At 45.1% G+C, this 15,562-nt stretch overlaps 1 protein-coding gene across 1 annotated transcript in view; it reads right to left on the reverse strand.

Moving 5' to 3' along the window:
- MMRN2 (multimerin 2) overlaps positions 1 to 15,562 on the reverse strand; it is a 73,235-nt gene that overhangs the window by 24,156 nt on the left and 33,517 nt on the right. The window contains exons 2-4 of the mRNA XM_073685892.1: positions 14,395 to 14,517; positions 11,851 to 11,957; positions 10,098 to 10,172 (exon numbers count right to left, since the gene is read on the reverse strand). Coding sequence (XP_073541993.1) covers positions 10,098 to 10,172; positions 11,851 to 11,957; positions 14,395 to 14,517 — 305 coding nt within the window. The remainder of the gene's footprint in view (positions 1 to 10,097; positions 10,173 to 11,850; positions 11,958 to 14,394; positions 14,518 to 15,562) is intronic.

A 15,562-nucleotide genomic window follows, 5' to 3' on the forward strand; every position in this document is an offset into this window, starting at 1 on the left:
TCTTTGATTGATTTTTTGCAAACAGTAGAAAGTTTGTACATTTTGGTAATAAATAGTGTTGAGCGAACATGCTCGACACTGCTCGGTACTCGCCCGAGCATCACGCTACTCGGGATGTTCGGCGAGCACCGAGCATTTCCGGGTTACTCGGGCGGGAGCTCGGGTCTCCGCCCTGCATGTTTGGCGCTCTTTACAGAGCCAATGAACATGCAGGGATTGCCAGCCAGTCACTGTAATGCCGCAGCCATGTTGTTTGTGGGCATTACAGTGATTGGCTGGCCGCACAGCGTCACCTCGAGTATTTAAAACCGGGCGCCACCATCTTGGACACAGTCGCTCCGGATCAGACAGTGTAGGGACAGCGCTGCTGATTTAGGGAGAGATATACCCTGCAAAATAGTTAGTGTAGGGTCTGTAAAGGCTGCCAGATCAAACAAACAGTCCTTCTCAGGACTAATATCCATCCCAGGTATATCAGGCAGGCAGGCAGGCAGGCTGTATAGAAGACGCAGTGGTTATACCAGCAAACGCTGCATTATAGTTCTGTGTGCTGCTCCTGTTGCTGAAATTGCTGGACTTAGCTCCAGGTCCCGGGGGCCAGGAAAAATCCTTTTTTTTAATCTAAATCCTCTTTTTTTTTTCCTCCTTCACAATGTACAAATACCCATCTTATTAACCTTTTGGTGTCCCCCCTCCCCCCCAAAAAAAAGTGTGCCTCTGATTTTTCAGACACAAATATATCTGTTGAAAATAGTCTGGTGTAGGCCAGAGAAATAGAAGTGTGGTTTTGCAGTTCTATGGGCCATTTGTATCTAAAAAAAACAGTTTGAGTGTGTCGCTCACTGTTCAGCCGCAAATATATATATATTTTAAAAAGCCTGGTATACACCAGTAAATTATTACTGTGGTTTTGATGTTCCACGGTAAAACATCTCTATTATCCTGTTTTTGGCATTTTTTGCTGTATAAAAATAATAATAGTGTCTCCCTGATTTTTCAGACACAAATATATCTGTTGAAAATAGTCTGGTGTAGGCCAGAGAGACAGAAGTGTGCTTTTGCTGTTCCACGGTAAAAAATCTCTATTATCCTGCTTTTTGCATTTTTTGCTGTAAAAAAATAAATAAATAGTGTCTCCCTGATTTTTCAGACACAAATATATCTGTTGAAAATAGTCTGGTGTAGGCCCGAGAAATACAAGTGTGGTTTTGTAGTTCCACGGTACAAACCTCTGTATTATCCACTTTTGGGCCATTTGTATCTAAAAAAAACAGTTTGAGTGTGTCGCTCACTTCTCAGCCGCAAATATATATATATTTTAAAAAGCCTGGTATACACCAGTAAATTATTACTGTGGTTTTGATGTTCCACGGTAAAACATCTCTATTATCCTGTTTTTGGCATTTTTTGCTGTATAAAAATAATAATAGTGTCTCCCTGAGTTTTCAGACACAAATATATCTGTTGAAAATAGTCTGGTGTAGGCCAGAGAGACAGAAGTGTGCTTTTGCTGTTCCACGGTAAAAAATCTCTATTATCCTGCTTTTTGCATTTTTTGCTGTAAAAAAAAAAAATAGTGTCTCCCTGATTTTTCAGACACAAATATATCTGTTGAAAATAGTCTGGTGTATGCCCGAGAAATACAAGTGTGGTTTTGCAGTTCCACGGTACAAACCTCTGTATTATCCACTTTTGGGCCATTTGTATCTAAAAAAAACAGTTTGAGTGTGTCGCTCACTGTTCAGCCGCAAATATATATATATTTTAAAAAGCCTGGTATACACCAGTAAATTATTACTGTGGTTTTGATGTTCCATGGTAAAACATCTCTATTATCCTGTTTTTGGCATTTTTTGCTGTATAAAAATAATAATAGTGTCTCCCTGATTTTTCAGACACAAATATATCTGTTGAAAATATTCTGGTGTAGGCCAGAGAGACAGAAGTGTGCTTTTGCTGTTCCACGGTAAAAAATCTCTATTAACCTGCTTTTTGCATTTTTTGCTGTAAAAAAAAAAAAATAGTGTCTCCCTGATTTTTCAGACACAAATATATCTGTTGAAAATAGTCTGGTGTAGGCCCGAGAAATACAAGTGTGGTTTTGCAGTTCCACGGTACAAACCTCTGTATTATCCACTTTTGGGCCATTTGTATCTAAAAAAAACAGTTTGAGTGTGTCGCTCACTGTTCAGCCGCAAATATCTCTATTTAAAAAAGTGTGGTATACCCCAGTAAACAATAACTGTGGTTTTCCTCTTCCACGGTTCTAATCTACTCTTTATTACCCTTTTTCCATTGATAGTGCAAGTGTAAGCTATTTTACTTCATTTACAATGGGCAAGGCGCGTGGCAAGGGACGTGGAAGTGGACGTTCTGGTGATGGTTCGTGCAGAGGACGGGGCCATGGCCAAGGTGAAAATGTGCCACAACCAACAGCCACATCTTCTCGACCGAATTACTAGGGAAGCACAGAACAACACCAGTATTGAGAACTGATCAGTGTGAACAGGTTATTAATTGGATAGCAGACAATACTTCCAGTTACCTGGGCACCACCACCTCCGGTCTGTCTTCCACACAGTCAACTCTTAGTAGCCGTTAGTCTCGACTGCATACTCCTCCTCACCCTGATGCTCCTTCCTCCCACCATGCCGAGTGTCGTCAGACAGCAAGTGATCCCACACTTGGACACTCTGAAGAGCTGTTCACTGGTCCATTTCCATATTTGGGCCCCTCGCCTGATACGCTTGAAGTGGTGGAAGAGGAGATCCCATGTTGCGATGCCCAAATATTTGAACAGCCACGGCCACAGGAAGTCGACGTTGGCAATCTGTCACAAGAGGTGGACGATGACGAGACACAATTGCCAGGAAGTGAGGAGGAGGATCGTGGTGCGCAAGTGGAAGAGGAGGAGGTGGTGGATGATCTAGTAACTGACCCAACGTGGAAGGAGGTCATGCAGAGTGAGGCCAGCAGCACACAGGGGGAGGGAGGCAGAGTACCCCAACAGGCAGGAAGAAGCAGTGTGGTGGCCACAGACAGAAGGCAGGCAACCGTTCCCCGTAACACCAGCACGAGGGACGTTGCCAGTACAAGCGGTAGGTCTTCCAGAGTCTGGAATTTTTTTAAAGACTCTGCTGATAACCCCAAAAAGGCCATATGTTCCACCTGCCATGCCAGCATCAGCAGGGGTGACAAAACTACCAGCCTGACCACCACCAGCATGATCAGGCACATGGCAGCAAAGCACCCGACTTTGTGGGGTGAAACCCAGGGTCCACGACCAGTGTCAGCGGGTATCACAACTGCTTCTTCCATTGTTGTGCATGCAATAGAACCCCCTGTTGTGTGTGCAAGGCAATCCCCTGTCCATACTGCATGTAAAGATGCCCCCTCCTCTCAGTCTTCACTTGTTATGGCAGTTTCTCAAGAAACAGCATCAACGTCCACGTCCACGTCCCACCGCAGCGTTCACTTGTCCATATCCCAGACCTTTGAACGAAAGCGGAAATTCGCAGCTAGCGCCCCACAGGCCACAGTCCTAAATTCGCACATTTCATGACTGCTTGCATTGGAAATGCTGCCTTTTAGGCTGGTGGAGACGGAATCCTTCCGCAATCTTATGGCGGTGGCCGTCCCTCGGTACTCGGTCCCCAGCCGACACTATTTTGCCCGGTGTGCCATCCCCGCACTACACAAGCACGTGTCCCAAAGCATCTGCCGTGCCCTCAACAACGCAGTTACTGGGAGAGTCCACCTGACAACGGACACGTGGACAAGTGCTTGTGGCCAGGGACGGTACATCTCTCTGATGGCACACTGGTTAAACATAGTGGAAGCCGGGACCCAGTCGGACTTTGGGACGGAACACATCCTCCCCACACCGAGGATTGAGGGCCCTATGTCAGTCAGAGTTGCACCCACAGTGTACAGCTCCTGCGCATCCTCCTCCTCATGTTCAGCCTCCATCTCAGATATCACCACATCAGTTACAAGCTGGAAGCATTGCAGTACTGCCTCAGCCAAGCGGCAACAGGCTGTGATGAAACTCATAAGCTTAGGTGATAAACCTCACACTGCTTGTGAGTTGTGGACAGCTGTGAAAGAGCAGGCAGAGCTGTGGCTGAGACCGCTGAACCTACATCCCGGCATGGTCGTGTGTGACAATGGCCGTAACCTGGTGGCGGCTCTGAGGCGAGGTGAGATCACACACGTACCATGCCTGGCTCATGTGCTTAACCTCGTGGTTCAGCGGTTTCTTAAATCGTACCCCGAGTTGCCAGATCTGCTCGTGAAAGTACGCCGCCTGTCAGCTCATTTTCGCAAGTCGGCTACAGCTTCCGCCGCCCTTGCTGTGTTGCAGCAGCGTTTGCAGCTTCCGGCACACCGACTGGTGTGTGATGTCCCCACACGTTGGAACTCTACCCTCCACATGTTGCAAAGGATTTGTGAGCAGAAGAGAGCAGTTTGGAGTACCAGCTGCAACAAGGCCATCGATATTCAGGTCAGACTCCACACATAAGACCTCAGGAGTGGACCTGGATGTCTGACATATGTACCATCCTGACAAACTTTGAGGAGGCCACCAAGATGGTGAGTGGCGATGACGCCATCATTAGTGTCAGCATCCCACTTGTCTGTCTTTTGCAACGCTCTCTGCAGAGAATTAAAGAGGAGGCATTGCAGCCAGAGTATGATGAGATGGATCAAGAAGCCATAGCGGGCAATTACACACAGCCCAGCCTCATCTCATCCCAACGTGCATTGGGGGACAATGAGAGAGAGGAGGAGGAGGTGGAGGAGGAAGAACAGGAGCTGCTAACATGCGTTGTAGACGGTAGTACCTGTACAAGTGTCATACCGTCGGTTCAGCGTGGGTGGCCTGAGGACAGGGGGGAGGAGGAAGAGGAGGAGGAGGAGGAGAGCATGGTCAGTCGTCATCTTGGTGAGGACACGGAAATCTTGCCCGTTACCAGTCTGGCACGCATGGCTGACTTTATGTTACGCTGCCTTAACCGTGACCCTCGCGTTGTCAAAATGTTGCGTGACAGGCATTACTGGTTGGTGACACTTGTAGACCCCCGCTACAAGGAGAACTTTCACTCTCTTATTCCTGAGGTGGAGAGGTCTACAAAAATGGGGCAATACCAGAAGGCCCTTGCTGCAGAACTCTTAAAAAAATTCCCATCTGAACACGCTAGCGGCAGAGGTCACAGTTCGTTGCCCAACCAAGGCGTACAGGCGAGAGAGATGCAACTCCAATCCAGCAGAGGCAGGGGAACACTGTCAATGTTCTGGGACAGTTTTCTGACACCCGCCCAGCTTACAGGCCCTGAGGCGCGGGGTACTCTCACAAGGAGTGGAAAGTTTCAAAAGATGGTGAGGGAGTACCTTGCCGATCGTACCAGCGTCCTCCGTGATTCCTCTGTGCCTTTTAATTATTGGGTATCCAAGCTGGACACTTGGAATGAACTCGCTCTGTACGCCTTGGAGGTCCTGGCCTGCCCTGCCGCTAGCGTGTTATCGGAGCGTGTTTTTAGTGCCGCTGGGGGAATTATAACTGATAAGTGCACTCGCCTGTCAACTGACAATGCTGACAAGCTGACCCTTATCAAAATGAACAAGGGCTGGATTGGGCCAGACTTCTCATCACCACCAAATGACAGCAGAGTAACATAAAGTCAAATCCACTGTGTTATTTCGGGAGGTGTATTCACATGCACCGCTTCACACCCACACATGGGTATACGCTTCCTCGTTTCGGCTGTTTAATCTTCTTCTCCTTATCCTCAGCCTCCTCCACCACTATACCACCAGGGTGCCAGCATTGCAAGTTCCTCCGTCCTAATTTTTGGCAGCTTTTGCTGGGAAAGCTTAAGCAAATACTATGGGAGACCCACTCCCCAATAATGGGACTTATGTTTGTAATATGCTGTACTGCATGGCTCTTGTAAGGGGCATTGCAAGTTGCTCCGTCCTAATTTTTGGCAGCTTTTGCTGGGAAAGCATAAGCAAATACTATGGGAGACCCACTCCCCAATAATGGGACTTATGTTTGTAATATGCGGTACTGCATGGCTCTTGTAAGGGGCATTGCAAGTTGCTCCGTCCTAATTTTTGGCAGCTTTTGCTGGGAAAGCATAAGCAAATATTATGGGAGACCCACTCCCCAATAATGGGACTTATGTTTGTAATATGCTGTACTGCATGGCTCTTGTAAAGGGCATTGCAAGTTGCTCCGTCCTAATTTTTGGCAGCTTTTGCTTGCAAGGCATAAGCAAATACTATGGGACACCCACTCCCCAATAATGGGACTTATGTTTGTAATATGCTGTACTGCATGTGACGCGCCCCCTGGGCCGTGTGTACACGTGTGTGGGATACCCGGTGCCGGGTCTCTGGGGTCTGTAGTCTCCGTGGCGGTGACCCGGTCCCGTGGCTCAGGCTGGTCAAACCAGTGGCAATCTTTCTTAGGTTTTGAGGTTAATTGTCTGACTGCGCCACCCGTGGATTGCGGTCAGGGAGTACCACCGCTGCGAGGCAGACCGCTGAGGCTGGTGTGTGCGCAGCATAAAATGGGATAACTCCCCTCGGGAGGAGTATAGCCTCAGGGCAGTGAGTGTGGATGGTGGGGGTGATGGTGCACGAGCGCAGCAGGAATGACTCAGAGTCTTTGCAGTGCAGTTCAGGGTCTTTACTGATGATTATAAGGTAGACCCTCCCGGGAGTACTGGCTAGCATAAGAGGCCTGGTCAGTCTGTGAGCAAGCAGGAGTTCCCCTGGCCAGGTGGAGTTGTAGGCCTCCCCGTCTGTCTGCACTCTTCCTGGCTACCTTGCTGTAAGCGGGTAGAAGTAGCCCACGTCCCTGAGTGTACCGTGTAGTGCTCACCCGTATGGCTGGTGACTTGGGGCCTTCTGTTAGCCTCTGCTCCATGACGGCGGTGCTGGTCCCTTGCTTGTGACTGAGCCTCCGGGCTTCTATGGCCAGAGGACCTGAAATCCCCTGCCGGCTGGTTTCTGCTGCTGGATATATAAGTCCTCACAGCTTCGGACTCCTGTGTCCGGTTCCTATTGTCTTCTGCCAGGGCGAGCTCTGCTCAGCTTCCAGCCCCTCGTCTTTAGCTCCTAGCTCCTACAGAGCTCCTTGCTGTTACTTTCCCTTGCTCTCACTCTGACTCTGACTGTTCTCTGTTCTCTGACTCACTCAACCCCACCCCAGATCCAGTTTATAAGGGCAGAATTCTCCCCTCCCAGGACTGGGGCAGGAGGATGTTGAATGTTTAAGGGATCCTGACCAGGAAACCTCCCACTTGCTCTCCGACGTAATCTCTATTACTGTGGTGACCAGACCCCTGGGGTGCCACACATGGCTCTTGTAAGGGGCATTGCAGTACCTCATAATTTTTGGAAAGCCTTCCATTCACTGCTTAGGCCAACAGTGCACAGGAGACCCAGTTGCTATAAATGGAAAAAAAGGTTTAGTTAACGCCCTCTGACCTCCATGTCATTTCTAAGGGGCATTGGAGTGCCTCGAAATTTTTGGTAGGCATTGCACTCACTGTATGCCCTATAACTGTGTAGCCGAACCGCTCCTTTTGTTACAGAAACATATCCTACAAGACATATCTGGTTGACTGGCCTGATATTGATGTGAATGGTCCCTGTTCCTCCTGCTCTTTCTCCTTTGCCACTACCTCATCCATCATTTATCACCTGAAGCTTTGTTTTAACGGGAGTCATAGAACTTGGATAGTAGCAGGAAAACATCCAGCAATCCTCGGAGGAGGTAGGATATGCGCCAAAACGCTGACCTCCTCAGGCCTAGCCGCTACTACATACATGCGCTTGCATTACAACAAAACAAAGCAGATGCTAACTTCTATCATCCTCATCATGCTCCTCACCTTGGCACTCTCAACTCCCCTGATGGAGAAGCCAGGGCCCACTGGAGGAGTCTGACAGTCCGGTGGGCTCGGCCAATGCTGCCCTAAAGCAGGCCAGGCTAAGAAAAGTGTGGGAAAGGTTACCGGTACAAATAGGGGTAGCTGGGGACCGAGTATGGACACCCGGCCACCCCCTGGAGGCTGGGGAGCAAGCGGGGACACCCGGCCACCAGGCGGCTGGGGACTGAGTATGGATACCAGGCCGCCGACACAGCCATGGCGTGGTGGCCAGATTCCGCCTCCACATGCCTAAAAGGCCCAATTTAAAGTGCAAGCAAGCAAGCAGTATGGTATTGCAGCCTGGTGGTGGGTGGGTGGCAGGCTGCATACTTGCGCTTGCATTGCAAGGAATGGGAGAGGTACAATTGAGCACTGCCCTGGGACAAGGACTTGAATGGGGATAGTTGCAAGTCTGCAATGACAGGTGCAAGGTGGGAGGCATCTTCGCATGTACCATGAACAGGGGTTTGGCATGCACACACTACAGCGGAATACGCTCTCCTTCCCACTAAATGCACTGGGGAGGGCACAGGTAATGTTTTGGTATACGCGCTTAATCTTATGTATAAGGCACACCAGGACAAATAGCGGCGGCTGGGGACTGAGTATGGATACCTCGCTGCCGAAGCAGCCATGAGGTAGTGGCCAGCTTCGGCCTTCTCTAAACTAAAAGGCCCCATTTCAAGTGCAAGCTAGCAGTATGGAATTGTAGTCTGGGGGTGGGTGGGTGGCAGGCTGCACACTTACACTTGCATTAAAAGAAAACATAGCAGATGCTAACTTCTGTCATCATCATCATGTTCCTCACCTTGGCACTCTCAACTCCACCGATGGAGAAGTCAGGGCCCACCGGAGGAGTCTGGTTCTCTGGTGGGCTCGTCCAATGCTGCCTAAAGCAGGCCGGGCTAAGAAAAGTGTGTGGGGGGATGTTCCAAGGAGAAATGGGGGCGGCTGGGGACCGTTTATGGACACCCGACTGCCCCCAGGCGGCTGGGGACCGTGTGGACACTCGGCCGCGGGGCGGCTGGGGACTGAGTATGGACACCCGGCCGCCGGGCGGCTGGGGATTGAGTATGGATTCCAGGCCGCCAACACAGCCATGACGTGGTGGCCAGATTCCGCCTCCACATGCCTAAAAGGCCCAATTTCAAGTTCAAGCAAGCAAGCAGTATGGTATTGCAGCCTGGGGGTGGGTGGGTGGCAGGCTGCATACTTGCGCTTGTATTGCAAGGAATGGGGGAGGTACAATTGAACACTGCCCTGGGACTAGAACTTGCATGGGGATAGTTGCAAGTCTGCATCTTCTGATGCGGCAAGGATCACTTATGATGGGCACACTTTTAGACAGTGACCTGGGAGTCAGAGATGCTTCCAGGGGTCTTCCCCATGCTGTTCCCATGTCTTTTCAGCACTTTATGCATGTGTCACACAGCACATGGCCAGATAAGGTTGTAAAATGTTAAAATGACATTTCCCGGTGAATGCATTTGTCATAGTTGAAAGCAATACAAAAGTGCAAAAACGCATAAAAAATGCTACTTGTGAACATAGCCGAAAGTGTGGAGGAGTATTTTTGCTTTTGGTCATTTATTTTAACTTATACACAAGTCTTTTCCCTGGAAAGGATGTTCCTTAACATATTTCACAGGAAAAAAGTTTCACTTTCGTTTTATTGTGAGCCTGTAAAAGTGGCTTAATACCTCTGACCACGTTGTTGACAGCAGTGACCTGGGGGTCAGAAATGCTTCCTGGGGCGATCCCCATGCTGTCCCCATGTCATTTGAGCACTGTCACTATCGTTTTGGGCACTTGTTAGGCTTTTAAAAGACTGCCGTGGGTGCCACCGCAAAAATGCTCGGGTCTCCAATAAACTAAAATTGGGCTCGTTGCTCGGGTCGAGCACCCGAGTATCACGGTGAGCTCGGCCCGAGCTTCGAGCACCCGAGCATTTTAGTGCTCGCTCAACACTAGTAATAATCTTTATGGGCAATAAGGGTTTAATAATTTTGATTGAAACTGTGATTGTGGTTTTAGATATATGCTCTTTTAATTTTGCTTTAAATTAGGATTGAAACGAGTTTCACAAATATTATACCACATTATTTTACATTTGCTTCTTTTATATTACTTATGCAACATACTTTAAAACCTTACCTGCGCTATGTGGAGATTCTTCAGTTTTCTCAGAACTGGATATGTGGTCCAAAGGAACCTGAATAGCATTAGGATCTGTAAATGTAAAGTCACTATTACAATGATGGTTAGATAGCACTATGGTTTTTATGAAATTATTTTTCCATGGGCCCCATGGGACAGCTCTTATCCATCATGAAAAAAAAATATCTTAAGTGTAGAATGATACATATCCCAGTTTATATCAGTGTTTCATTTTAAAACTTTTCTATTTATATAGTAATAGTATAATATGTTGAATGGTATATACTGTGTGTATATTATAAAATGTTGTAATTCAGACATGTAGTCCCTAAGTTGTGAACAAAATAGGTTCTGTAGGTTTGTTCTTAAAGAGTACCTATCACCAAAAATGACCCCTCCTTTTTATTATTTTACTATATTACACATAAAAAATTAAAAGCTTTTCTAAATAGAATTAATAAAAAAAATCGCTAGGTGAAAACATTTGCGTACATTGGTATGGAAATACCACAATCTGGAGAAAGATGCCACCAGCTCCCAGCATTCAGAGCGGCACTACATCATTTCACACCCTGGAAGTGACCTCACTCATTAGAGCAGAGACATCATGTTCAGGGCTGTGGTGTGAAATTGTTTCCAGGGACAGAGTTACTGTATCTCCTTAGACGTGAGTTTCTTGCCTCTGTGCACTGCCTCGGTGTCCATCACTGCCACACTGGTCTTTGCTCTGATCACAGCAAAGGGCAGTATAACAGTTATGGACACCAAAGCGGTGCACCAAGGCAGGGAAAACTGATAAAGAACTTACTCCTGGTAACTCCTCTCCTAAAATGATGTCCTCAGCATCCGCATGTACAATATCAGTCCCTCTCAGGTCTTTCTGCACTAAGCAAATTAGTGCAGAAAGACCTCAGAGGGACTGATATTGTTCTTGTGGACATGGCTGCAGAGGACATCTCTTCAGGAGAGCAGTTACCAGGAGTAAGTGTCATATCAGATTAGTCTACTTTTGTGCACCATACATATGTCAGATGTTCGTATCTCAGGGACTGCTTGTATAGATTAAAAAGGAGCTTGACTTCTAGTACTGGTTGACACCACCGCACAGCTAACCATTTTGGACAGGATGCATTGATACTTCTTTCTGAACACTGTATATTCTTTAAGAAGAAATGCCTGCACAGGTTGTAAATGTCCATATGAAAGACTTGCCCAGCAAGGCCTTAGCCCTCTAACTACAGGGGCCCCATAGCAGCCATATGTATTATCTTTATTGTATGTAAGCCTTTGCTGATAGACCTTCTTTTATAACAGGAACAGTGGTATAGGATATTGGGTAAAAAAAAGAGTTTGCTAGATGTATCAGACCTCTAAAATAATGGGCAGGGAAGAAGCGAACTAACCTGCTATTCTAATTGCACAATGATGTAATCACATTAGATGGGACTATTTCTGTTAGACCAAGGCCTCACTATCAGTATTTGGTCAGTATTTTTTCTCAGGAGTGGGAGCCTAAACCAGGAGTGGGTGATAAATGCAGAATTGGTGACTTGTTTCTATTATACCTTTCCTCTGATTGTTCCTCATCTGGTTTTGGCTGTCACTCCTGAGAAAAAAAAATACTGACCAAATACTGATAGTGGGGCCATGGCCTAATAGTGTAAGTAGATACAATTTGAGATCATTGGTGGTTAGTTCAACCTTATAGTGTACTACTGGGACCAGCATCATCAGCCTAAGGAGATCTTACCAGCATATTCACAAGTAGAGCCAGAATATCCAGGACAACATTTCCATTCTAAGCTGGTTATAAATTTCCGTTTAAGTTCATAAATTGGCTTTTGTGCTATCCGGTACCTGAAGGGAAAGAATGAAACATGGCAAATATATTGTATGCAATATTTATTTGATGATAATAATAATAATAATAATATAATGATAGAAATAATAACAATACACTTTTATAATAATGTAATTCTTTTAACTAAAAAATTCAAATATTTGTAGTAGTATTCTTATAAGTAGTAAAAAGTATAATAACATTATTAGAATTACTATAGCATATTTTAAGCATAATGGAGTGCTGGCAGTAGTGAGTATTTACATGAGCCATTAGTCTTTCCACGCTGATCATACTGGCTTAGTGTATGATGGGGTTATTCATTATTGCCCCCTCCTGCTAGCATACACTGTTTAAATGGGTATTCCCATCTCCAAGATCCTATACCAATACGTAGTAGGTGTAATAATAATAATATTAGCAAATATCTACAATTAGAAATGTAGTATAGTTTTTCTGATTCTCTGTGTCACTTATCTCATGTGCAGGCATTGCAGGACCTTAGGTATCCATGGTTACGACCATTGATATAGTGAGTTAGCTCATTGCTGATGGCCGTAACCATGGATGCCTAAGGTCCTGCAATGCCCTGCACATGAGGAAAGAGACAACGAAAAACCGGAAAACTATACTACATTTCTAATTGGAGGTATTTGCTAATATTATTATTATTACACCTACTACATATTGAGATAGGATCTTGGAGATGGGGATACCCCTTTAACTCATAATTGCCTGCTTGGTTATTTAAAGGGAATCTGTCACGAGGTTTTTGTTATCTCATCTGATAGCAGCCTAATGTAGGAAAAGAGTTCCTTACTCCAGCGATGTATCACTTAGCTTACTGGGTGCAGCAGTTGTGACACAATAAGCGTTTTTAGATGCAGCATGAAGCAGAGCTCAGAAAGCTGACCCAGCCCACGCCAGGCTCTGTATGTACATTGTCTACTGACAGGGAGCTGCTTATCACAGAAGGAGTAGAGGTTGGACCAGGACTCATGTGTCAAGTAGTCCAGGCAGTGATAACCTCCTTGTGATAAAACCTTCACTGTATGGAAACAACAGCACACAGCCTAATAAGTGACACATTGCTGAAATCTATGTCTCAGCCATAACTTCATACTGTCCTCAGATTGCATAACAAAAACCATCTGATAGATTCCCTTTAATGCACTCAATGACTGAGATCCTTAGGGCACAAATTTGAACCATCTATTCTATGACTACCTCCTGTGTAAAAACCACTGTAAAGCAGAGCAGGTACTGTACTGGGCAATGAAGTCCAACCATAAGATTATGTCTGGTAGTGAATCTGAAAATGGCAATTAATAATTATTTAAAAAAAAAACGTGAATTCAAACTATGCTTAGTGTTTGAAATGGTTCCACTAGCTGCATTCACCTGCTGCAACAATTTTCTTTTGGAATGTACAATAGGTCAAAGCAAAAATAGTGGTTCAGGGGTTAAAACGTAACCTTTATTTACATATATGGGTAAAATAGATACTAAAAGGTCACATGGACCGTAAGTAAAGTAAGTGCCTGCCAATCGTAGAGAAAAAACTATCACGATTTATCTATTCTCACTCCAGACAGGGATAATGTGGCAAAGTACTTATGTACTGCCCACCTGCCCACCAGAAAAGATAATGGCAGAAGGTTATAGAGCCGTCCCTACGAGCATCATCACACATGAACCGTAACAGACAATCAGTGATTTACAATGAGGGTTCACACTTTACACATAACAATGGAATAGCCTCACCATCTACAATGTCAGTTCATGCTCCTGCTCGGGACAGTTCCATACGTGGCTGGTGGCTGATGATGTTTTGACGCCCCAGAACAGTGAACTGTCCCGAGCAGGAGCATGAACTGACATTGTAGATGGTGAGGCTATTCCATTGTTATGTGTAAAGTGTGAACCCTCATTGTAAATCACTGATTGTCTGTTACGGTTCATGTGTGATGATGCTCATAGGGACGGCTCTATAACCTTCTGCCATTATCTTTTCTGGTGGGCAGGTGGGCAGTACATAAGTACTTTGCCACATTATCCCTGTCTGGAGTGAGAATAGATAAATCGTGATAGTTTTTTCTCTACGATTGGCAGGCACTTACTTTACTTACGGTCCATGTGACCTTTTAGTATCTATTTTACCCATATATGTAAATAAAGGATACGTTTTAACCCCTTAACCACTATTTTTGCTTTGACCTACTTCTATCAAGTGGTTGTTTAACATTATACCCCCTTTTCTGTTTTGCTGGAATGTACAATATCTTAATAAAATTGGGGCAGTGGGACAGCAACAAAATCTCTGGGCACACCAGTGAATCGGTGAATGGAGATCATCAAATCAAATATCCCTATCAAATTTTTATCTACAAAATTTACTTTGGCTTTCTTTTTATACACATGGAAGAACATAATAACAATATTCTTCATACTCACATAGTTTTCTGACAATCAGGTGTTCCATGCGGACATGGCTGCTGGGACCTTATGACGTATTTCTCAGTTTTGCAAACATCCACATAGGTCACAATTCGGTTGCGCACGAAAGAACACCATTTCCTAAAAAAGATCAGCATACATGTAACGTTTTATATTTGCTTCACGTCTTCTTGGTCATTTGTGATCATTTGCATATTGATTGGAATTTTATGTATGCAGTTTGGTTGATTAGTCAGCAAATAGAAAAGACCAGTTATGGAATTGCAGAGATGTATGATGCCCAAGAGACTGCTATCCTAAGTGAGTTGCTAAAATACCCTTTACTTGTTTACTTCTTCTTTATAACATTATCTAGACGAATTATCTTGAAATTATTTGGCCACAAACTAAATAACAGATGAACAGTGGGTAGGAATAATTCTATTAGAACACATTTGGACAGGGCATCCAGGTGGCATTTCGTTGGCCATGTTTACACTGTGTTCCAAATTATTATGCAAATAATATTTTCTCAGATTTTCCCAAATTACCTATATGAATTGCAGTCATTGTAATCTTCCAGTCAAATAACTATTAGAGTACAATTGAAAGGTTTTTGTACAAACTGCCTATGATAACAGTATATTGTTAAAAAAATAAAAAACTCAAACTGCACTCAAAATGCATGTTCCAAATTATTATGCACAGCAGAGTTTTCAACCTTTTCATTTTAATAAAGAACAAAAAAATGGTCATTTTTGAAATTATAAGCATTAGCAGGTTATTACAAACTGATATCAAACAGTTTTCAACTCAAAACTTTATTCTAGGTGATGTTACATTTGCACATAGGACCGCTTGTTCGAAAGGAGCTTCTGAACTCTCTCGTCCATTGAATGTGTCAGGTTTTGGAAGGTTTCTGCTTCAATTGTTTTGCATGAGGACAGAATACCCTCCCAGAGCTGTTGCTTAGATGTGAACTGCCTCCCGCCATCATAGACACTCCTTTTGATGATGCTCCAGAGGTTCTCAATGGGGTTGAGGTCAGGGGAGCATGGGTGCCACACCATAAGTTTTTCCCCTTTTATGCCCATATTAGCCAGAGATGCAGATGTGTTATGTGCAGCATGAGACGGAGCATTATCATGCATGAAAATGATCTTGCTGCACAATACACGGTTCTTCT

The sequence above is a fragment of the Phyllobates terribilis genome, unplaced genomic scaffold, assembly GCF_046119375.1.
Source record: "Phyllobates terribilis strain yellow unplaced genomic scaffold, ASM4611937v1 Scaffold_5__5_contigs__length_657084704, whole genome shotgun sequence".
NCBI lineage: Eukaryota > Metazoa > Chordata > Amphibia > Anura > Dendrobatidae > Phyllobates > Phyllobates terribilis.